This window comes from Branchiostoma belcheri, unplaced genomic scaffold (genome assembly GCF_001625305.1).
Source record: "Branchiostoma belcheri isolate BF01 breed outbred unplaced genomic scaffold, Haploidv18h27 scaffold50, whole genome shotgun sequence".
NCBI lineage: Eukaryota > Metazoa > Chordata > Leptocardii > Amphioxiformes > Branchiostomatidae > Branchiostoma > Branchiostoma belcheri.
The window spans coordinates 2302357-2324941 of record NW_017804132.1 but is presented as its reverse complement, the minus strand read 5'-3'; the positions used below and the strand labels follow the sequence as shown (position 1 = coordinate 2324941).

Genomic DNA, 22585 nt, shown 5'->3' with positions numbered 1-22585 from the left:
GGGAGAATTTGGAAATTTCAGCAATGTAAACATATCCATACACACAGAGAGACACACACACACACACACACACACACACACACACACAAACACACACACACACACACACGCACACACACACACACACTCATCACACACACACATACACATGGACACACAAATTAAAACACACACCTACACTCACACGCACACAGGTAAACACACACCTACACACACACACACACAGGTAAACACACACCTACACACACACACATGTACATACATACAAACACACAGACACCCAAACTGACCTTAGTGTCCCAGCCACATGAGTGGAGCTGCTGACCAGCTGGGCTCCAGGACACTCCTCTCACCATGTCCTGGTGGTCACTGTTCTGGTAACTGGTAAAAAAAAAACAATAATTTTGTTTGTTTCTTTGTTGTAGACTTTGTTTATTCATGAAATACTCAAATTCACCCACTGGCCACTTTTCATACAGATACAAATGTAGGTGTATGTCAATCTTTATTTGCTGTATTCACTGTTACAACTTACGAAAAACAAAAAAAAATGATGGCAATGGTTTCTGAACAGTTTTTAGTATGATCCATACCTGCTATATTATAAGTGGTACAGGTAGAATTTGTCTGGTGCAGCTAATTCTCAATGTTAAGTGCACCAGTACAGATATGCAGAAAAGACATTTCGAGCCCTAGTCACTGATGCCTACAACACTTGATACACCATCAGCATACAGACACTGGCCAACAGTAGACTAGGGGATAAACGTTAGAGCAGGGAAGTTCCTGTTTTGGTACTTACACAATGTTGGGGTCTGTCTGTAGACTGGTCACCACCACATCACAGTCATCTGACACTGTTGCTAGCCAGCTGATGACAAATAAAAAATAACAAACTTCAGATAAACAACAACTTTTGAAGTTTCACCTGGTTGGAAAAACAACGGATATTGAAGTTTTCTTTTACGAAACAGGTAATGTCTAGTATCACCTCCTTAATAGCAGGGGAGTCATTACTGGTTGTGCTAGTATATAAAGAAAAATTTAATATGATCCTTTGTTTTTCCAACCAGATGAAATTATTTTTGGGAACAAAGTTAGATGTACTAATCCTGAACTAGAATCCCGTGGTTGGTTGGTTGGTTGGTTGGTTAGCTGATTGGCTAGCTGGTTGGTTGGTTAGTTAGCTGGTTGGTTAGTTAGCTGGTTGGTTAGTTAGCTGGTTGGTTAGTTAGCTGGTTAGTTGTTGACCCTACTGACCTTGGTTCTTGCGGACAGTACGCCAGCCGGTGGACAGTCCGGGTGTGTGGCCGCCATCTGTGAACCGGCTGTGACTGGTTTCTCAGTTCCAACATCAACACCTCGCCCGTCTCACAACCTTAGCAACAAGAGTACAAACACTGCATGACATTTTCTCTCACTGTTAACGTTACATGTAGTACAGATTTCTTGCAAATATGTCCAAAAAATTGTGAAGCAAAAAAGACTTAACCCTAACCCTGACTAAGCTAGCCACATTGTTTTTTTGACTTCTGAAGTTTTTCTGGTATTGTAGCTTCATAGATGAGGAAAAAGAAGAATGACCCTTGCCTTACCTATCGTGATGTCAGTCTGTCTGTTGGCACTCCAGGTGATACATGTGGGAACACCTCCAATAACACCTTTACCTGTAAGTTAATTAACATCATTATCTGACAGTTTGCATTTTTCAAAATCCATCCAATTGTTGTTCAGCAACTGTTTTCTCGTGTATATGGACATATATTCACGCTGTGATTTAGACCCCCTACGCTGTGATTTAGCCCCCTACACTGTGTTTCAACCAGCGTAGGGGTGGTTTTTGGGGGCAGAAGCTTCATTAATCTTTAAAAAAATGAAAATATAACTTAAGAATGAAGCTATAACAGAGGGAAAACAAAATCTGTCCCCAAATAAACAATAAATAGTGTCTTAAGTGGTTAATATGAGTTACAGAATTTTTGGGAGAGAATATCAGGCCCATGTTTTGGGGACTCGGTGCGTGACTCGCGCCGCAGAAAGTTGCCCTTCTATACCTGACCCCTACGCTGTGAAAAAATCCTGGTGAGAACCCTGATGGATGTATGAAAGTTAGACTGGATGTCTATGTAATAACCGTAATCAACATTTGAGCAATAGGATTTTATAAAATTATGAGACTGTTCCTTACCCAAACTACATGCAGCCTTTTCCTTCCTTGTGTCCCACATTAGCGCTCGACCATCCTAGAAAGAAATATTGGGTCAATAATTGTCTTTTGCAGGTTTTTAGAGATGCTGTTGCTCTGACATCTTGTGGTAATGAGTTACAGACAAGTGGCTAGGGAGTAGAGATCTTCCTAATATTTGTAAGTTCATACCTTTGCACATGATAGGATGACATCTACAGGAGATGCATTGTTACAGGGCTACAGGTCTTCCCTAGTATTCTTATAGCATTTACATGCAACTTAAAGACTTAGAACTATGTTAGTAGACTTACCTGTGCACAAGACAGGAAGACATGTTTGTCCATGGGGCTACAGGAGATGCACCAGATAGTGTCTGTGTGGGCTGTGGGGGAAACATTTGCAAGCTAATGTTACATATCTCCTTATCTGCCATTCAGAGTTCCAACAAAAAAACGTGGATGACAACAATATAAAAGCCAACAAGAAGTTTTGATGCAACATTTTATGTACATGTAGTTTCCTGCAAAAACATTAAGCAATGAACTATCAATACAGAAAAATATTTCAGCTTACCTTTCAGTGTTTTCATTGCCAACTTTGTCTCCAAGTCCCAGATCTTGATACTGTAGATACAATACATTGATGAATGGGTTAACAGTTACAGCTTTATCTAGTGAGAAATTTAAAGCCTCTACTGTACTTGTCAGTAAGGATACCCCTACTGTACTAGGAAATCCTTGGGTACTTGAAGGCATGACTATTTCTTGTTCTTCCTTGGGTAGGTTTAGTAAAGACAGCTGTACTTGGAAGTTGGGAAGTCTATTAACATAGAAAGGAAGTAGAAATCCCTTGGGAGCAAATACAGCATATTTCACTCCATCTCCCTTCCCATCCCAAAATTGATAATAACAACAAAGTGGTGTATGACATAAGTGGGGATGTGTCCTAGGCACATTCATGCTAAATTAGACAGAAACGAAACTTGAAACAAAACTAACGTTGCATCTGCGCCACCTGATACGGCTGCATTGGCGTCAGGTGCCGTGCTGACGGTGTGCACCGTGCTGTCGTGTGCGTAGCTGTACCACAACGTCTGGAAGGACTCCCCCTCCTCAGACAGCTGCCACATCTCAATAGCTCCTGGAGAAGGACCGAGAATTCATACATCGGTGAAGGTTAGTCATCCAGCTAATAAGATACACCAAAAAACTAGAAAGGCCAATATTTGCTTTGGAGCAAATACAGCGATGGGTTCACCACATTTTACGACATGGCAGGGAAAGAATGAGAAACACAAGGGAAAACAATGATTTACATTGATATAACTATAATATGAAGTAAAATACAACTAAAACAACAGTTGGATAGCTATTCCCTACTTTATTGGTTAGGATTTTTAATTGCATAATGCAAACTGTTGATTTTCAAAATAAAAAAAACGTCCATGCCCCGCATTCCAATGCTGGAGCAGGAAAGCTTGAAATACCTACCAAAACACTTGAATACAGACATACTGTCAGTATGGAAATGCTCTGTGCAGGTGTTAATCAAGTTAAATCCCAACAGCCAATCAGCAAGAAGTATAGAGGAAAGCTGCATGCCTATTGGTTGATGCCCTGCATTCCATTGTGATGACTCATGCCCAAACGTGGTAAACAAGGCACACTAACACAGTAATACATTTGCTACAACACAGCCAAAAAACTCAAATAAAACCATTCTAAAAGCCTGTATCACAATAATTTAAAAAACGACTAGGGGTATTTGCCCACTGTACCTCCATACCAAATTTCAGGACCTTGGGCCCTAAAATGAAGAAGCTGAATCCATTTAAAAAATGGCAGGAGAAGAAGAAGAAGAAGAAGAAACATCAGAAAAAGCAATATGGTGCTTCGTGGTGTGGTGAACCCATAAAAAAACAGTTACTCAAGCGGCTGGATGTGATTTTGGAAACGGTCAGACGTTTCAGGTGGCATCCACTACCAGCCGACCAAACTGAACCCAGGGGTACAGTCTGGTCAGGGGTGCTATCTGTCCTGTTACACTTTGTGCTTTACACATATTGACAGTGTAACAGCCCAGACAATACCCCTGACCAAAATGTACCCCTGGGTACAGTTTAGTCGGGGAGGACAGCCTGTACTGTTATACTGGCAACATACTCCTCTGATCCAACATAAATGGCAACATAAAATTAAAAAAATTATCACACACTTTCACTTACCTGAATCTGAGGCTACGATTAGTTGGTTATCGTTAATGAGCTGCAGGTCGGCTATTCCGGCTTCTGTCTGCACCCCCGCCGTGCACTGCTCCACGTGGGGGGCGACGCTCGGATCCTGGAAGTGCCAGAGCGACCCCGTCCAGTACCGTCCGGTCAGCCGCGAGGCGCCCATGATCAGGGACCCATCTGGAAACAAGAATACAACACTTTTATGTCATATATTCTTTCTGTATCTGTATCTAGCTATATCTGTATAGCCGGTATAACCTCCTTTCAGTGTAACACCAGCTTCGCAGGCACGCGGCGCAGCAGCAGCTGGCTACATTACAACGATCAACTTGTTACACCTAACCTTGCACTTCTAACTCTACACATTGTTTAGCCAGTCTTTAGTCTAATTATTCGACCAATGGGGCACCACTGTGACCACAGAATTATTATGAGATGGTATGCCAATCAGTTTTATCCACCCTTGTCGGTTTGGGCTACAAATCTCCAAGCAGATCATACAGTGGCAAGACAGTATCCATTGGCCAGAGGAGTGTCCATTAGCCAAATTATGGATACTAGTACTGTCTTGCCACCGTGATCTGCTTGGAGATATTTAGTGTAAACCTCCTTGTGTAAACACACAGCTAGTTCATGGGCACATATAGCAAATTATACATAAAGCAAAGATCAATTACTAGAATATCTAGTCTAACGGGTCCCTATGATAGATCAAGAAAATCTGAAAAAGTAAAACATTTCACAGTGCTATGAAATTATGGTATCAAACTTTGTATTTTTACCTGATCGACACCGGATCACTTCCAAATGCCGGTCCATTGCTGCAGGCACGTCCACCATTTTCAATTTTGCAGTTGACCAAAGGCGAGAGAAAAACTTGAATCAGCCCGTAGAGTCACTGCCAGCGCCAAGAAGCTTGATGAACTTGAAGAACAACGCTCAAGATCAGATGATGCCGAATGTCACGTTTTGTTTTTTGTGTGGATGAACCATGTGTGCCGGCGGATTGAACCACTTGATTACAGGGGGTTTTCCTCTGAAACTGTTTATATAGCTTACGTTTTCATTTCAGCTAAGCAGAAAGAAATGCCTCTTTCTATTTCAAAGTGTTAGGGTTAATGAGAACTATTTAAGTACATATATCTAAACTGAACATACAGGGCCCTTTTCTTTAACAGAAAATATATTCCCTGCAATTTTTTTTGGCATGGTCTAGCTTTTGCTATTTTGCGGCTTGTGGTAAAACGGTAGGAGCTATTATTTTACGACAATATTACTGTCTTGCGGCAGTTTCGGGGTTTCCTGGGCTGCGCGGAAGGGGTTCAGCGGCCATATTTTTTCAGAGCCGGGAAGTTGGTTGGGAAAACGATGTTGTCCCGGTTGGCTGCTAGATCAGGTAAACAAGCATATTTTGCACGCAAACATACTTTATGTTGTTTGGGATTTAATGTTTTATGACCTAGTATTATTGTCTCCTTCGTATTGTCACCCTGTAGTTGGTAATGGGGCGATGGAACTGGGTGACCTTCATGAAGGGGGAGGGGGGCATTGGAACCGGTAGGTCAGAACATCCTACCACAAATCATGATAACTGTGAGCTGTGACAACTGCCAAAGACAGAAGCAAAATGAGGATGAACAACAGTGTGGTCGCTAGTGGCGAATAAGAGCACGTTTAAGTCAACGACAAGAACAACACGAGGTTTCAAACCCCCCTATACCCCCCCCCCATTGTACAGTATATTATCTAGAGATGTTATGACTTTGAAAATTATGGAAATGGCTATGATAATTTGACAGGATCACCCTGTCAATAACAGACAATTTTGCACTATTGACAGGACCACCCTGTCAATGACAATTTGGCACTATATGACTTGACCTGAAGCAAAAATTATTACAGGTAAAATTCATAGACTATGTTCTTAATTCGAGCCAAGAAGGTCTGGTTGGCAAGTGTGAACTAAACTAACATACAGTAACACTGTAGAGATCACAAAGTAGTAAGTACCTAACCTACAAAGCTCCAGTTTTACCTGCACTAACCTGCATATACAGGTGGTATAATTTTCATGTCCCTATTCCCTCCCCCTAGCGGCAGTGGCTGCCCAGCACCACCACGGTGCCAGGCTGTGTGTGGCGGCGCCGGTTCGACTGTTCCACTGCTCAGAACAACACGGACGCCCCATAGAACCCATACCCGAGGAGGGCGGTAAGGTTCGCATGGGCGTCTTTCCCGAGGAGTGGTTCCAGTTCTTCTACAAGAAAACTGGTGTGACCGGTAAGAAGATGTTAAAGCTTATGTTCACGACTTTATCAATGGTTTAGTTCGCAAGTGCAAGTACTGTACAAGTAAAAACAGGGCTGTAGAGTTTTTTGCACCTCACAGGTACAAGCCAGCTGAATTGCATGAGCAGCATACTCACATTGTAACAAGATTATGATGCAGCAACTTTAAAACGACTTCCTTGGAGCTTCTTTGAGTACAACTTCTCGCCACTATACATGTACAAATGTATATAGCTACAAAGTAGGTGGCAAGAAACAGTACTCAAGTCAGAAGCTCTGAGGAAGGTGATAGACATAAAAATGTACATGGGTATGAAAAACATTTACTGGTTGTGTAAAAGAAAACTCCAAAAGAAAACTACAATATCCTACGTTCTACCATCATGATGGACTTACCAGTATTTTACGCCAATATCATACTGACGTACAGTTTTCTTGTCCCCCCCATACAGGCCCCTATGTGTTTGGAACTGGGCTCTTGGCGACCCTTCTGTCCAAGGAGTACCTGATCATCAACAATGAGTTCATCGCTGGGGGGATTTTTGTGTCCTTCGTGGTGTACATCATCAGGAAATTCGGCCCTAATGTAGCCACCTACGCTGACAAACTACGCCAGGTACGTTAAGTTTTGTTTTCATTCAAAACTAAGTAGTCAATGTTTCATTAGCCTAGTACTAGTAGTAGAGTGCCCGCTTTGCATTCCCAAAATTAGTAGGTTTAAATCTTAGCTGGGTCATATCTAACTTATAATTCTAAGACTGAAAATTTTACATACTGCTTTGTCTACCTAGCACTCAGTATTATGAGAAAGAGTATGATAGTTGAACACTGTCTCCAATACCAGTGGACCAGCCCCCTGCTGTAGTACTGCACAAATGTGTGGCCCAAGGGCTATTGATAGAAATAGAGATAGGCACTGCCCTATTTGTACACAGAAAGGTGTGGGTTGTATTTTAACTTCATAACTTAAGTAGTCATCTTCAAAAATATTGAATTGGCACTTTCATGATTGCTTTCTCACTTGTTTCTCTACATTTTTTTTTTTCAACTTTTTCCCAAAGTAAAACCTCTCTATATTTGATATTACAGGAGAGAATTGACTACATCGACAATAAGAAGGGCAGGTTCATCGGAGCCTGTGAAGAAGGTATCGAGACTGAGAAGAAAGAACAGTGGCGAGCTGAGGGGGTGGACTACCTTTTCGATGCCAAGAAGGTGACAGTTATATCACCAATAACTTGTTGACTGGGTTATGTATTGATACAATATATAGTTTGACTGTTGTGCTCTTCAAAAATCACAGTAACATAGTGTGATATAACAGCCTTGTAGTTATTTATTTTTTGTGTGCATATTTTTGTGGTCTGGTACTAAATATCTTTAAAATGTTTTCTTTGCAGGCCAATGTTGCCATGCAGCTGGAGACTGCCTACCGTGAGAGACTACATGAAGTTTCCAATGCTGTGAAGAGGCGACTGGTATGTACAACATGTATTTAAACCTGTTGTTTTTACAAGAGAGCCAACAGCCAACAGATTTTCTATAGCTGTACTGTAGCAACATTTGCCAGTTCTTGTATTGTGCAACTTACTTCTATTAAGTTATGGTAAATTTTCTATTAGGCCACACCAATTTAATTTGTTGGTTCTCGGATTTTTTCAGAAAAAATATGAAGCGACAGGGCGAAAAAAATAAAATAAAAACAGGTCTAGGCATCCTATTATAGGCTTAAATGCTACAAAATGAGCCATGAAGTCAACACAAAAGGCTGGGTTAAAATTTAAACATTGAATTTTGAACTTTTAATCAAACCACTGCAATGATAGATGGGAAAACTGTAACAACTAGGAAGAAAAGGACTTTCCTCAACTGTTGGGGGGCAAAACATGAGCATTTTTCAGTTGATTCAGGACAAGAATCAAATTTTTTTTTTTTGCAAATCAGAAAAAAACGAAGAGGCGAATCCGAGAACCAACAAATTAAATTGGTGTGGCCTTAGCCTGTTTTTGCATGCTTGTACATTTTAGACTTAGTATGACCATTGTAACAGTATTATAACTGTTGTTCCTTGTCCATGGATGTTGATAGTGTTGTAACTGTTGTTATTCCCTGTACAGGACTACCAGCTGGACGTAGAGAACACCCAGCGTCGCATGGCCCAGGAACACATGGCAGACTGGGTGGTCAGCAATGTGGTCAAGAGCATCACCCCGCAACAGGTACCTTACTCACTTTCTGGTCTATCGTCAATTGTTCTTGATCTCCCATAGATTAGACATGCTCGTACATGGATGCTGAGGCTTGATACATAACTACAGTCATGTACATCCATGTGAAGCAAGTATCAAATACTGTATAGACCAAGTGCTATACAAGTGCATTAGATGGATGGTTTTGACTTATGTAATGAGGTAAAATCACAACAGTATGACCAAACAGGTAAAAAAAATTGGTTACTTTCTTTAAATATATGTTGTTTAAAATGTCATTGATTCAACAGTGAATATAATGTATTGCTTCTGCATACACTTTCTCTTGAGCTTTGATAAAATTTACTTCTATTTGAGCTGTCAGGAACATGAGTCTGATGTGTTTTTCCTGTCTTTTCTTTTTCTCAGGAGAAGGAAGCTATTGCCAAGTGCATTGAAGACCTGAAGCGAATGGCCAAGGCTTCTTAACCAGTTATACCTGTGTGTGTACAGTCCAAATCAGTAGAACAACTTCTGCTATAGATCTCATTATGAAATATCCAACACTACCAGATGGAATATCCAGGCTATATGAAGAGAATTTGTAAGTTCTAGCAAGAGTACAGTTGATTTGTGAAAGTGCTGATACCTCTTGTCAGGAAAGTGAATAAATATGTCAACATTGCCAGTGGCAAAATCTGTGTTTGTTTTCTTATTATCTAAGAATACATTTTAATCTTTAATTCTTTACGTTAGTTCTTCACCATCATCGCTAAATTCAAATGTCTAACTGATAGTACTTTTTAAAGTTAACATTCTGAACACAATGCTTTGCAAAAAACAAATGACAAGAAAAATATTGCATATAGATTTTATTTCTTTTGTCTCACAACACTAGATATTATTTGTTTAAAGATACAACATAAAATTTAAATTTCTCAATATATTCTTGGTGAGAAACATAGGGTGTGGCTATACCATGTGTATTGCTTGCTTAAACAGTTATGTTATTTCACTGTTGGTTCATAGCAAACAGCTACAGACATCATTTCAGCCAAATGTTTGACACAAATGGAGTTCAGAAAGCTACAAATGTACAAGAAAGTGATACATTTTTGCATGCAAAGCCAACCCTTTTTAAGTACATAAATGTGAAATTCTTTGAATCAGACTTGAAGAATTACAATTCATTTAGGCTGGATACAGGATGAGAACAAACATCACTCAAGTCTTTATGTACAATCGTGAATATACAATTGTGGCTTTGATATAATTTGACACTCTTAAAATCAGGATCCCAAACATATAACTGTCAGCAAGCAAAATTCTTTGAACTTTGCTATGCTGCTTATCATAAAACCTGTGGTAAAATTTTTTCACATTTTGCAGAGCATGCAGTATACAGTGCAGAACTTAGAATTCTGGTTTGAAGTATGTAGTGTCTAAAAGTAGATTGTTCATGGTTTACGGAAAGATGCAGGCTGTCGTTGTGCTGCGTTCGTGGTCTGCCTCCACTCCGTGCGAACTTTGGCGTTGTAGAAGGGCGCAGCATCCGGGTCCAGCAACTCCTGCTGAAGCCTCTCAAACTTTTCCTGCTCGTCTTCAAGCGGCGCCCGGCTCCTGATAACTGTGCCAGCGCGTATCCCGATCCCCTCCATCGTGCTCGTGATGGTGTCATCCACCGCGAAGAAGCTCTCGGAGTACCAGGCGTCAAACTCCTGGATCAGCCGCTGCCGACACTGCTCGACTAACCGCTGGCAGTACTGGACCTCCTGTTTTACTGCTCGTAGTTCGTCGTAGTCTCGGCGATAGCCGGCCTTCAGGTCTTTCAGCTTCATCAACAGTTCGTACTCATCCTCGTCAATTATCGTTTCACCTTCCTCATCCACAAACTCGCCCTGTTCGAGCCGCTCGTTGCGTTTCCGCTCGATGATGAGCCTCGTTTTGTCGATTTCCTGCTTGGTTTCGTTGACGGACTGTGCCAGCTTCTTGCACAGGGTCTTCTTGTTGACCAGAATCTCCTTGTTTTCAGAGAGGATGCGGTAGATCTCGCTTCCCTTCTCCTTCTTGAACTCTTCGAATGCCTCGGTGCGCGGCGGGGGTGTGGTGGGGCGAGGTGCCGGGGCGTGTGGCGTGGCAGGGGTGACGTTAGCCGACAGAGTCTCTCCCGTAGTCAGCTTGCCGTGGCTGATCTCCTCTTGGGGTGTCTCCCGAGTGCTTGGAGTTGGACTTGCTGCACCTTTGGGTTGTGTTGGGCTGGCTCTTTCCTTGCCCTTCTTGGCTTTAGGCTTCTTGGCAGCAATGATGGGTGCATTGGCCATCTTCGACGAAGGGGGTGCCACGCCGACACCGAAACCTTGGCCATCCAGCTCCCCAACCTGCCCCCCTTTTCCGTCCACCCCCCCTCCTTCTTGTAACCCGACACCAACCCCCTCTCCCTTCTCGAGTAGCGTGTACTTCTCTCGCAGCTTGGCCTCCATGGCCCCCTCCATGTTCTTCACCGCGCCCTTGAACATGGCGAACACTTCCTTGACCTGCCGGATGTTGACGATCTCGATTTCGTCCAGATTGTCGTTCAGGTAGAGATGCACCTGTCTCTGTAGCTCCACGAGTTGTGACTCTGAGAGGGGGTCGTATGACACCTTGGCTCGGTTGGACAGCGTGTCGTGCATGGCCAGCTCTTGCTTCAGGTGCCGAATCTCGTGCTCCAGTTGTTTCACCATCAGGACGGGATCGTAGCGCGTGTTGATGCTGGGCTCGTTAGAGATGCACATCATGCGCGAGGCAAATCGCAGTGTGGAGATGGTTTCCTCGATCTGGTTAGCCTCGCCCCAGATGTTAGCGATGAGGATCGTGTTACAGTTCCCGCCGATGGAGTCCTTCAGCGCGTGGGTGAGCTTGGACTGGCGGTACGGCACGTGGTCGCGGTTCTTGTCGGCGAGCGCGATGATGGCCTGCTCCAGGAACGTCAGGGACTTGTTGATGTACATCGCCTCTCGCTGTACGTTCCCCGAAGACCCCGTCTTCTTCAGCCGCTCGGAGCCTGCCAGATCCACGAAGTTAAGCTTGGACACGGTGTACGCAGCCTTGGATTGGGTACGCGACCTGGACTCTACGTGGATGGTGAAGATACAGTGCGACCGGGAAGAGTTCTTGTTAAGGGAGTGTTGGGCGATCGCTCGGTTAGTTTCACCCTCGAAGAGCAGATTGAGTGCCTCCTCTTCATTGTGTGCAACGTGTAGAGACAGCCCCTTCACACTGACTCCATTTTCATCCTCAACTATCGCCATAGGGCTGGCGTCTGCGGCGGATTCAGGGAGGGTGGATAGGAGATCGAACATGGACTCGTTGTAGATCTCGAGGTAAGAGATCCGTACGGTGATAGCTTGCTCTACCCTCTCGTCGACTTCGCGGAAGGTCTGCGCGATGGCCCGCGGGATTATCCCCCGCTGGTAGAAGCCTTCCGTCGCTCCTGTGATACTGAACGTTTTCCCCGCACCCGTCTGGCCGTAACACATGAGTGTGCCGTTGTATCCATCCAGGGTAGATGTCACCATGTCGCTTGCGACACCATCAAACACCTGGTCCTGGCTGGAATTGTGTAAAATTCCATCCATCTTAAACTGCCATTCCAGCTGCTGGTTGTTTACCACGCCGCGACGGTCGTCTTTGGGGATCCTTGCGGTGACCGTTTTCTTGTCGTCGTGGAATTTGATGAGCTCTTTGGCGAAGTACGGGGTCGGGCGGGTACGGACGAAACAGCGGACCCTCTTACCTCTTGTGGCACTCATGGTGGCAGAATTCACTAGAAGGGAAAATATCAATACAGATATAAGAAATTATCAATACACCAATATGTCTGATAGTGAAAACTGCACGTTTATGTCTGGGTACAAAATCCTCTATAAGAACTGCATTAACATTACATGTATATGATAAGAAAAAGACAATGCATGGCTGAAAGAATGAATAGATACTTTCCACCGCACTTGGTATAAGTACTCGTTCTCAGTTCTGAACAAGAATTTTTTCAAGGATTTAAACTTCTGTTCCCTTTGAACAAAAGTAAATTTATACTCGTGTATTTTGTATTCCCACATAATTAAAAGTACATTTAAGCAGCCACCAAATTGTGATCGGAACAAATATTATTCAGGATATTCTGTAAACCTGCCAGTCTCTATCTAAAGGTGTTTATCACACCTGTTATTGTGCACAACTCCAGAGTTTGCGCTGGTTTGTTGACCTTAACGGTTGATTGACTCAGTTGTAACTGGAAAGTACTTCAGACAAGCTGGCCTCTTAAGTAACACTTGTGTAATGTGTTCAATGACGTCCCACCCATATCTCCGGAAAAATTACTAAAATACTGTAAAAGGAATAAAATTTGCCTACAGAAAATACAAGAAACTATGGAAGATGGGTCAAAGATAGTTGCATGTTTGGAATATGCTATCCTCCACTAGGCCTTCCTAAGGCGTTATGGATACATATACGTGTAGTAGAATTTGGCAAAACTACATGTAGGGTTAATATTTGGCTACTTGAATTAGGGTAACGGTAGCATTTCCCCTTGGGCAAATGAACTCTATGGTGGTCAAACTCGCCTGGCAAATTATTCTCCCTAGTTGGCTTAATTTTACTATTTTTTCAGCCCATGTTGTACGTCTGGTAGACTAAAAATGTACATCTCCAACTATAGAATTTCATTTTTAGACTACACTAAAGGGGGAGGGGCAGTTTGTCAGTTAACAAATCTGTTTACAATAGAGACAGTTTTCATACTACACGTATGTAATATGCAACTAGTTGTTATACTCATGTGGTTTTCAGAAAAAAATGTCTTTTCTTTTGGATCAAAATCATTAGTATAACTTTCAAAGAAGTAGAGTCAGTCAATGAAGCGTTACGGGTTCCTGGCTACAATTTAAAACAACTGGATTAAATAACAAAACATCCAAAAAAATCTTTAGGCAACGATACTCGGTATACGATCAAAATATACGACAGCAAATTTATGATCGTATGAAATATAGCAAGTCAAAATTTATGACATTTTCCAGTGCAACCCTTGACATAATTTCTTCTAAATCGTTCTCTAACGTTAAATCTAACGTAACATAACAGCAACGTCTTTGTTTATTAATTAATTAAACTGTTCTAAATACTATCATTTGCCTTCACAGAACCACTAAAAACAACGAAATCAACCTACCTAATCTGTAGCGTTCAGAAACGTCAGTATTTTGCAGAATTTGTGAGACTAGGGCCCGAGTTTTCCCCTAATTTGCCTCTTCTCTCTGCCCCTTTTCAGATCCACTTCCCTACACAGTAGAGTGTTTACCCATCACCATGGCAACGGGTCATTGATTCTGTACGCATGCGTTCTAGCTCCTGGGCTTCAACCATTCCCTTTAGAAATATAGGGGCGGATGTTTCCAACCACAAAATAATAATAAAGTGTATTCAAGACATTATAAAGCAAAAAGTCTTACTTTTTCTGCAGAAAATACTTTATTAAACAGGATTCCGTCAACTTATGTGAAGATTGTGAAGATTTTGATTACTTTTTAGAATAATTTTCGCAGTTGTGTCTGTGTGCGTATGGTTTGTCCCAGTTAAATGAATGATGGGCGAAAGAAGAGGAGAGACGGACTTTTCCACAGAAATATCAACTACAAATCCGTCTAGAACCAAAAATTTATACAGGTAAGCTCTCTCTTCAACCGATAGACCTTTATAAACACTACAACAAGCTCATTTTGTTTCCTAATCATAAAATATCGTCATGGCCCAATTTTTTTCGAAGACGTTTTGTGCACCCCTCCCCCAAAATTATTACAAACTTTGTTATGAATAGAGAAAGTTTTCGACACACTTTCAACAAATCACAGTGTCAACTGTAAACAAGAGAAACAGTAAGGAAGCAAATTATTATGTAAGTCCCTACAAATTTATCAATTCGTTAACAAAATTTATAATCTAAGTCATGGCCTGTTTATCAAATTATGATTATGATCTTTTCACTGCAATAATATTGCAACAAGATACGAATTTTCAAGTGAAGTGGCTAGGTACAGATCAAAACGTCATAAATTTGGTTTTTACATTGCATACTAGAATTATGAAAATCATAACTGCAATGGTACAGACTCCTTCAGTAGCAGAAAAATATGCCAGATAGTGATTTATGAATGTTTACATTGGATTAATGATCAGCTAGGTCATTGTTTGATAGGCAGAACAATGAGAGTGAAACAAAAGGTAAAGGTGGTCCCTTTTCAGACTGTAGGGGCAGTGGGTTATCAGTCCAAATTGTGTCTTAAGAGTCCATCCCTCTCCTTCCACCGCCTTTTACCTCCCCAACTGAAGTCAGGTACCCATTTTACACCTGGGTGGAGTGAGGGCAATCAAGTGCCTTTCCCAAGGACACAACGTCTTGCCAGGAATCGAACCCACGACCTCTTGGTCTAGATCTGTTAGCCTAACAACTCAGCCATGCTTGGCGCCACAATGGTCAACTATTGAAGTGAAACTACAATTAAACAAAGTCTATCTAGCCTGGTTACCAGACCTATTTTAGCTCCCGAGTCCTACATCCTCTCTGCAAATGATGTAGGACTCGGGAGCAAAATTAGGTTTGGTAATCACGCTAAACTATGTATCTAGACTAATGTTCAAAATGTCTTCCAATGAATTATGTCATGAAGTCTTAATTTCCTCACATTTTTTCCCCGTAGGTTGTCAGGAAAGGTGAGTCTGGATGACTCTGCGAGTGAGTTTTCGTCCCTGGACAGCTGGGAGCCGGACAGGCCCAGTCAGCTGGTACAGAGGACTAGCTTCTCCAACATATCATTTAAAGGTAAATATAAAACCTAAGTTATGACTAATGCAAAATAAATGAAGCAACTGGATAAATTTTCCACTAGTTTCCAAGCATCCGCTTGGAGAGTAAGCATCCAAGTTAGCTATTATAAATAACCAAGAATGTAGGATATGTATATACAGTACATAGTAGCTAGTGTCAATTATTGTTTTTCTGTAACAGTGCATTGGGTTCAAGTGCCACCAACTGTCTAAGTGGTCCGGACCTTTTAGCCTTATGGTTTGTGTGTTGGGTTTGTGACCTGGCTGCCCGGGTTTGGCGTGGGTTTGAATCCTGGGAGCCAGATCTAGAAGACTGTACTACTTGCCACTTTGTGTTTCATTTAATATTTCATTTGTTGATTAAGTTGTTTCCCAATCACATCTCCTATCATAGGAGAAGACAAGACGACAGATGAGATTGGTGCTCAGATGAGTCAGATTGATGAAGGACACATCCAGCTAGACCTACAGGACTTCCCTGACTCACAGGGACAGGAGAGTCATGGCAGACACAGCTTCAACGCATTCGCTGAAGCAAGACAAGAGGTATTGACATAAGCTGTATCATACTGTCATAGTTGTACCAGTACCCGAAGACTGCCACATTTGAAAGAAGATCTACTAAATATGGTATCAGTAATCCCTTCAGATATCCAGGTGTTTAGAAGGCATTCTTTAGAAGGCATTGAGAACACCCAAATTCTTTTTGATTTGGTGGTCTAATGTACAATGTACATTGCTATTCAACATTGTATGGTAGGAGTGGAAGTGGTTTATCTATTATTCATAATATTTCGAGTAATGATATTGAATACAGGCCTAATTTGCTCTGAAAATGTATATTTAAGCGTTATTTTTGTAGTTCAGTTCACCTCAAAGGCTTAGTAATTAATGCATTGTTTGATTCTAAACTTTTCAGGAACAGGAGGTTCGACAGCCGCCAGTCAGAAAAAGAAGCAGCCACGGATCCCGGCGGGGAAGGAAGCTGCCAGAAATACCAACATCTCGCAGACGGTCTCCCGCAAGTAAGGAGTCTTAACTTACTTCTCTTAATTACTTAGCCAGGTTGGCTTACTCAGTGTCTAGGCACTACTTTTCAGTAAGGCCCTGAAAAGACATTCGGTACACTTTTTTTGCTAGGAAATTGTATTCACAGTCATCTCCAATTTATAAATCTCAAGTTGTAAGCCATAGTCCCTGGCCATAGTGTGATCAGAGATTTACTCATTTGCATACTTGGGACATATTTTTTAAATACATCCCAAGTATGCAAATGAGGTAAATGTGCTATATGTTCCTGCCTAGCTGTACCTCCCATGGTGGTTGGCAGCCTCCCTGAGTCAGAACCAGAGACGGACTCACAGCAGCCTGGCAGCAGGCTTCTGGACGAGGCACAGATCCCCAGCACAGCCTTCAGCAGCACTAGCCTGGAATCCAAGCCCTTCCTGAAGCCGCAGAACCCTTTCCTGGAAGACGCAGCCTCTCCCGCAGGCACTGATGAGGATACGGAGGAAGAGGTGGATCCTATCTTGATGGTGGGAGGTGGGTCAACAAGGCTTGTAGAATTGATGATACTGTTGTTACATAGGATACAGGAGTTTTCTTTTACACAACTAAGATAGTTTACCTTGCTGACATGTTGGTGTCTATCAGATACCTTCCTCAGAGCTTCTGACTGGAGTTCTGCTTCTCGCCGCTACGTCAGCAAGGTAAACTCTCTTGGTTGTGTAAAATAAAACTCCTGTATCCTATACTTATAACCAACTTGAGTGTGTGAATAAGAACTAATAGAGCAGTACTTTGTTGAGCTTCTTGGCTTGGCTACATTGTAGCCATTATGCATTAGCCTTAAATTGCGAATGTTACCTTTGTAGTAATATATATATTTTTAGACTTTCATAATTATGCTCAGCCTGATAGAAATATGTGCACTACAAAACAGATTTTGTTTATAAGTCTTGTTTGTTTTTGTTCCAGCCTACACAGAAGGAAACAGCACATTTTATGACTCAGAGGAGCCGGACCCTGCAGTACCCAGTATTGTCGTTAGGGGGAAAAAACGGGAACAGACTCACCGCGCCCTGTACCGTTTCATTCCAAGGTAGGAGCACTGTTACCTTACGTGCTCTTTATATCAAGGTATGGTGATTTTTAATAATGATGGAGTGAATGAGTGTGATTATTAGCACAAGATCATTACTATAGTCACTGTGGTATAGATTGCCAGCTGTTTGCAAAAATTTTATTAGGCCACACCAATTTAATTTCTTGGTTAACGGATTTTTCTACAAAAATAATGGAGCGGGCGGGCGAAAAATAAATAAAAATAAAAACAGGCCTAGGCATCCTATTATGGCCCAAAATGGTACGATAGGAGACATAAAGTCAACACACCAGGGTGGTTCAAAATTTTGATAATGAATTTTGAACTTTTAATGATACCACTGCATTGAAAGATGGAATGACTTTAACAAGAAGTATGAAAAGGACTGTTTTCAACTGTTCACGGCAAAATATGAGCATTTTGCAGTTGATTCTGAATTTTTATTTTTATTTGCAAATCAGAAAAAAATGAAGCGGCGAATCCGTTAACCAGGAAATTAAATTGGTGTGGCCTTATGCAAAAATGTCACCAAAAACTATCATCATATTATAATGTGCTAAATTAGTGTACCTGAAGTGAATGTTCCTGTTACTTGCATACATAAAGATGCAGTTGCTCTTGATGTTTAGAATACATGATTTGCATGTATATTTAACTATTTTCTGTATAATCATATGATACTTTGTGTTTTTACAGATGGAAATGGAAACTTAGCATATTTTTTTTGCATTTAACATTGTAGATTCAAGCTCTCATGTTTTTTTCTCACTGAGATGTTGACAAAATTTTTCGTTAAGCTAATTATTAAAAGTTTCCTCACACAGACACCAGGATGAGTTGGCCCTGGACGTACCTGTGACAGAATTTTGTCTGTGTTAAGTTCTGGATAATCTGAGAATATCTCTCTCACACAGACACCAGGATGAGTTGGCCCTGAACGTAGCTGTGACAGAATTTTCTCTGTGTTAAATCTGGATAATCCTGGAATATTTCTCTTTACAATTACACAGACACCAGGATGAGTTGGCCCTGAACATAGCTGCCCCCTGTATGTAGAGAGAGAGGAAGAAAATCTGTGACAGAATTTTCTCTGTGTTAAGTTCTGGATAATCCTGGAATATTTCTCTCACACAGACACCAGGATGAGTTGGCCCTGAACGTAGCTGACCCCCTGTATGTAGAGAGCAAGACAGAAGACCTGTGACAGAATTTTATGTGTTATAATAATCTCTGGATAATCCGGGAATATTTCTCTCACACAGACACCAGGATGAGTTGGCCCTGAACGTAGCTGACCCCCTGTATGTAGAGAGCAAGACAGAAGACCTGTGACAGAATTTTATGTGTTATAATAATCTCTGGATAATCCTGGAATATTTCTCTCACACAGACACCAGGATGAGTTGGCGCTGAACATAGCTGACCCCCTGTATGTGGAGAGAGAGGCGGAGGACCTGTGGTTTGAAGGGTGGAACATTCGCACTGAGAAGTATGGAGTCTTCCCCAGCGCTTACGCCTACGAGGTCGGAACTGAGCAGGAAGAAATCGGTTAGTCAGACAGCCTCAATCGTGACACTGTAATGCTTTTACCTTCTTCTTTATGGTGGTTTTAGTAGGGACAAGGTGGTTTTTGTGTTGTTTGAATTTCACAGTTGAAACTATTCATCTGTAATCAGTAGAACTGTAAACACATACATGTATTCGTGGTGTTATATTTTCGCATTAAGAGGTCACCACAAAAATAAAACCACTGCAAAAGTTTCTGCATTCACAGTTTACTCAAGAATATCAAAGTTCTTACAAGATATTAAGCAGGTCCAAACACACTTTTAAGACTGACAAAGTCAAATGGAACATATTGTTTATCTTCAAATGCAATTGGTTTCTGTTTGTTGGATGTATATGTTACCTCTGTGCCAGATATATCTAATACACATTTGTTGTAAATTATATATGTGTTTGTTTTGTACACAGGTTTCAGTGGTAAGGTGCATGTAGACAGATACACACTGAAGTTCCTGGGTTCTGTAGAAGTTCCGTATCACAAGGGCAACGATGTGCTGTGTCAGGCTATGGAGAAGGTACATTGTCAAGCAGTGTATAACTACTGTACATTCACTTCTGTCGAGTATTTTCGAGTTTTTTTTATATTCATACATGTAATCACAAGACGTGGTGACGGCACACTCAAGTTTTTTCAAATCATATTAGTGCTGCCACAAACACAGGGGACAATACAATACTCATTTTCACCTGAGCAAAGTGAGGAAGGACACAAGATTGGTGGCATGTCAGGACTCGAACCCGGGACCTCTTAGTCACACAACCCCACATTTAGAGTTGTTGTGCTGTGACTCTACTGTGCTCAAATACTACCAAAAAACATAAGCAAAGAAACAAACACATCTAAAACAAAAGCCCTTTACTGGTGTATTTTACTGCTACTTGAAGTTTCGGACTTACCATATCATTGTGAAGTGATGCCTTCTGTGTGTGCAGGTTTTGAGGAGTTGACTTGTATGTTGGCAGGTTGTGAAGGCCCGTAGGATGACAGTATTGTGAAGTGTTGCTTGTGTTCTGTAGGTAGTGAAGGCTCGTAGGATGACGTTACACACCAAACCGCCCCAGGTGTGTGCTGTGGACATCAGTGATAAAGGTGTGAAGATGGTGGAGAACTCCAATGGGCAGGTGAGAGTACATCTCATGCAGGTACACTGCACAAACATGATTCATGGATTATCATGAAGTTCATCTGTGTTGGTAGTAATCATAGTAAAACGTTGAACTTTATTCCAACACACAATTGTACAGGGATCAAATTTTCAGTGGCCACTGTACAGGACAATGACAGTGGTCCCTGAAAATTTGATCCCTGTACGAATGTTTGTTGGAATAAAGTTCAATGTTTTACTATGAATGATTCATGGATGTCATTGCCATTGATAGCTTTGCCTGCTCTGATTTTGATTATGAGCTACATGTAGCTGTTCATGTTTATGTAGCTGTCAGTCTTGTCACGTGATTATCACATCAAGTCATGTGAAAAGAGAACTCCAAGACAAGATCTTAACGGGGTTGAAGAAGAGACAGAGTGCGTCTCAAAAGCTCCCCAGTGTAGCTGAACTTCCGTTTTGTGTTCTGGTATGAATAGTTGTCAAAATTATGTTTATGATGCTTGTCAGGTGACAATTATTTATTTTAGAAATAAATTATTTGTGATATGATATGTTTTGCTAATGCCAAAAATATTTTCCTGTTTTCAGAGGAAGGAGGGTGCAAAGTGGGGAAAGCTGTTTGGTAGTAAGAAACTTCCAAGTAATGTAAGTATATGTAAGGACCACCTGGCCAATGTGACTTTTGGTGGTCCTTAATAGATTATTTTCCCATTGAAACAAGCATTGACACTCCTATACACTCTATAGTGACAACCTGTCTTACACATGTAGACCAGATTTTGTCTTTTTCTTGGGAAGTTTGCACTGTAAATGACATGGTGACTGTCTGCTTTGCAGGGTGGACAAAACTACTTCTTTGCTCTGAAGAATATTTCCTTCTGTGGCTACCATCCAAGAAATAGCAGGTATGCATGTGTAGAATATACACTAGATTGGAGAAGATAGAACTTTGAGAAATTATACAGATAAATGTAAGACTTTCATATTTTGTCAAATATACTGTGTTTTGATGTTTTGCACTGGTAAGATGTAGCGAAGTATAAAATGTCAGAAAATAATAAGGAGAGTGTAAAATGTTTCTCTTCTGTTTTGTTGCACAGATATTTTGGGTTCATCACCAAACACCCAGCAGAGCGCAGGTTTGCCTGCCATGTCCTGGTGTCAGAGGAGTCCACACGGCCTGTAGCAGAGGCACTTGGGTTCGTAAATTCAGCATTCTCATATCTTCTGACTTCTAGCAACTAGTACTTAGTAAAGGTACAAAATGTCAACTAATACCAGTATCTCATAGAATAAAAATTCCTGTTAATGAAAAACAGGCTTTGCAATTAGGCACCTTCTATTACTAAAAAAGTAGGAACTGTATCATACTGGAAATTTTTTAGTGTTTGCAGTTTGTGCTTTGTGGTGACCTCTCCAGCACAAAATCATCACAAGGGACACTGCTATTAATGCAGAATGATGATACTGGTAAATACACTCTACAACTTGAAACACTGCTACATAATGCCTCCTTTCCTCCCTTTGTTCCAACAGGAGAGCCTTCAGAAAGTTCTATGCTGAGTACATGGACTACACCCACCCTACAGAGGACATATACATGGAGTAATTTAACAGTCACTGTAGGGTACAAGACGTGATACTGGAAACCTTCAAATGTTGGCGATTTTATTTGTGTGGTGACTTCTCAATTTCCACTGCAAAATTTTGCACCATGAATATTATATGTTTCCAATGTATTACAACTACTGTTATGCAGTTGTACATAAGTGAATTATTAACTTTGATAATCTTTCAGTCTAGTAATTCAAGATGTTTATTGAACCAATTTTTTAGTAACTTTTCCGTTTTTTCAGAGTCCTTCTAAATTGTTTTAGATCAAGATTTTACTTCCTCGGTAGTGACCCTATCAGAAGTATTTTTTAAAAATTAGTATTGAATATTGTTTATCATGTGTATGAGACATAAGGTGCTTGCAGTACCTGTACACATATTGGTTGTACTTTAAACCAATCAAAATGCCTTTGTATACCTTTAAATG

The 22585-nt window shown here is 41.2% G+C and overlaps 4 protein-coding genes across 4 annotated transcripts in view; 2 read left to right on the top strand and 2 right to left on the bottom strand.

Moving 5' to 3' along the window:
• The window catches only part of LOC109480392 (methylosome protein 50-like), a 5590-nt gene extending 170 nt beyond the window's left edge, over positions 1-5420 (bottom strand). Inside the window, exons 1-10 of the mRNA XM_019782591.1 lie at positions 5204-5420; positions 4413-4598; positions 3187-3328; positions 2762-2811; positions 2500-2570; positions 2189-2243; positions 1596-1667; positions 1261-1378; positions 803-871; positions 291-381 (exon numbers count right to left, since the gene is read on the bottom strand). Of these exons, the coding sequence (XP_019638150.1) occupies positions 291-381; positions 803-871; positions 1261-1378; positions 1596-1667; positions 2189-2243; positions 2500-2570; positions 2762-2811; positions 3187-3328; positions 4413-4598; positions 5204-5261 (912 nt within the window). The 5' untranslated portion in view covers positions 5262-5420. The remainder of the gene's footprint in view (positions 1-290; positions 382-802; positions 872-1260; positions 1379-1595; positions 1668-2188; positions 2244-2499; positions 2571-2761; positions 2812-3186; positions 3329-4412; positions 4599-5203) is intronic.
• Positions 5421-5716: 296 nt separating this feature from the next.
• LOC109480390 (ATP synthase F(0) complex subunit B1, mitochondrial-like) lies at positions 5717-9595 on the top strand. Its single transcript, XM_019782589.1, has 7 exons — positions 5717-5817; positions 6516-6701; positions 7162-7325; positions 7799-7924; positions 8110-8187; positions 8827-8928; positions 9328-9595. The coding sequence occupies exons 1-7, from the start codon at positions 5790-5792 to the stop codon at positions 9385-9387; spliced, it is 744 nt and encodes a 247-aa protein (XP_019638148.1). The 5' UTR covers positions 5717-5789; the 3' UTR covers positions 9388-9595.
• A 168-nt stretch (positions 9596-9763) lies between these two features.
• Positions 9764-14237, bottom strand: LOC109480389 (kinesin-like protein KIF9). The gene is made up of 2 exons (XM_019782587.1): positions 14114-14237; positions 9764-12703 (listed from the first exon to the last, which is right to left on the bottom strand). Exon 2 carries the CDS (start codon positions 12687-12689, stop codon positions 10356-10358), a length of 2334 nt encoding a protein of 777 aa, XP_019638146.1. The 5' UTR covers positions 12690-12703; positions 14114-14237; the 3' UTR covers positions 9764-10355.
• A 276-nt stretch (positions 14238-14513) lies between these two features.
• LOC109480262 (C-Jun-amino-terminal kinase-interacting protein 1-like) lies at positions 14514-22153 on the top strand. Its single transcript, XM_019782411.1, has 13 exons — positions 14514-14607; positions 15639-15760; positions 16160-16311; positions 16685-16790; positions 17071-17307; positions 17743-17866; positions 19260-19417; positions 19844-19950; positions 20453-20557; positions 21133-21189; positions 21382-21449; positions 21645-21743; positions 22081-22153. The coding sequence occupies exons 1-13, from the start codon at positions 14525-14527 to the stop codon at positions 22151-22153; spliced, it is 1491 nt and encodes a 496-aa protein (XP_019637970.1). The 5' UTR covers positions 14514-14524.
• The last annotated feature ends 432 nt before the right edge of the window (positions 22154-22585 follow it).

Bases quoted from the DNA above. Each gene is read 5' to 3' on its own strand.
- LOC109480390 (XM_019782589.1), top strand. From the start codon at position 5,790: ATGTTGTCCCGGTTGGCTGCTAGATCAG. The intron at 7,326-7,798 runs GTACGTTAAGTT...TTGATATTACAG, and splicing joins ACGCTGACAAACTACGCCAG to GAGAGAATTGACTACATCGA. The intron at 7,925-8,109 runs GTGACAGTTATA...TTTTCTTTGCAG, and splicing joins ACCTTTTCGATGCCAAGAAG to GCCAATGTTGCCATGCAGCT.
- LOC109480389 (XM_019782587.1), bottom strand. From the start codon at position 12,689: ATGAGTGCCACAAGAGGTAAGAGGGTCCGCTGTTTCGTCCGTACCCGC.
- LOC109480262 (XM_019782411.1), top strand. From the start codon at position 14,525: ATGATGGGCGAAAGAAGAGGAGAGACGGACTTTTCCACAGAAATATCA. The intron at 16,312-16,684 runs GTATTGACATAA...TAAACTTTTCAG, and splicing joins TCGCTGAAGCAAGACAAGAG to GAACAGGAGGTTCGACAGCC. The intron at 21,450-21,644 runs GTATGCATGTGT...TTTGTTGCACAG, and splicing joins TACCATCCAAGAAATAGCAG to ATATTTTGGGTTCATCACCA.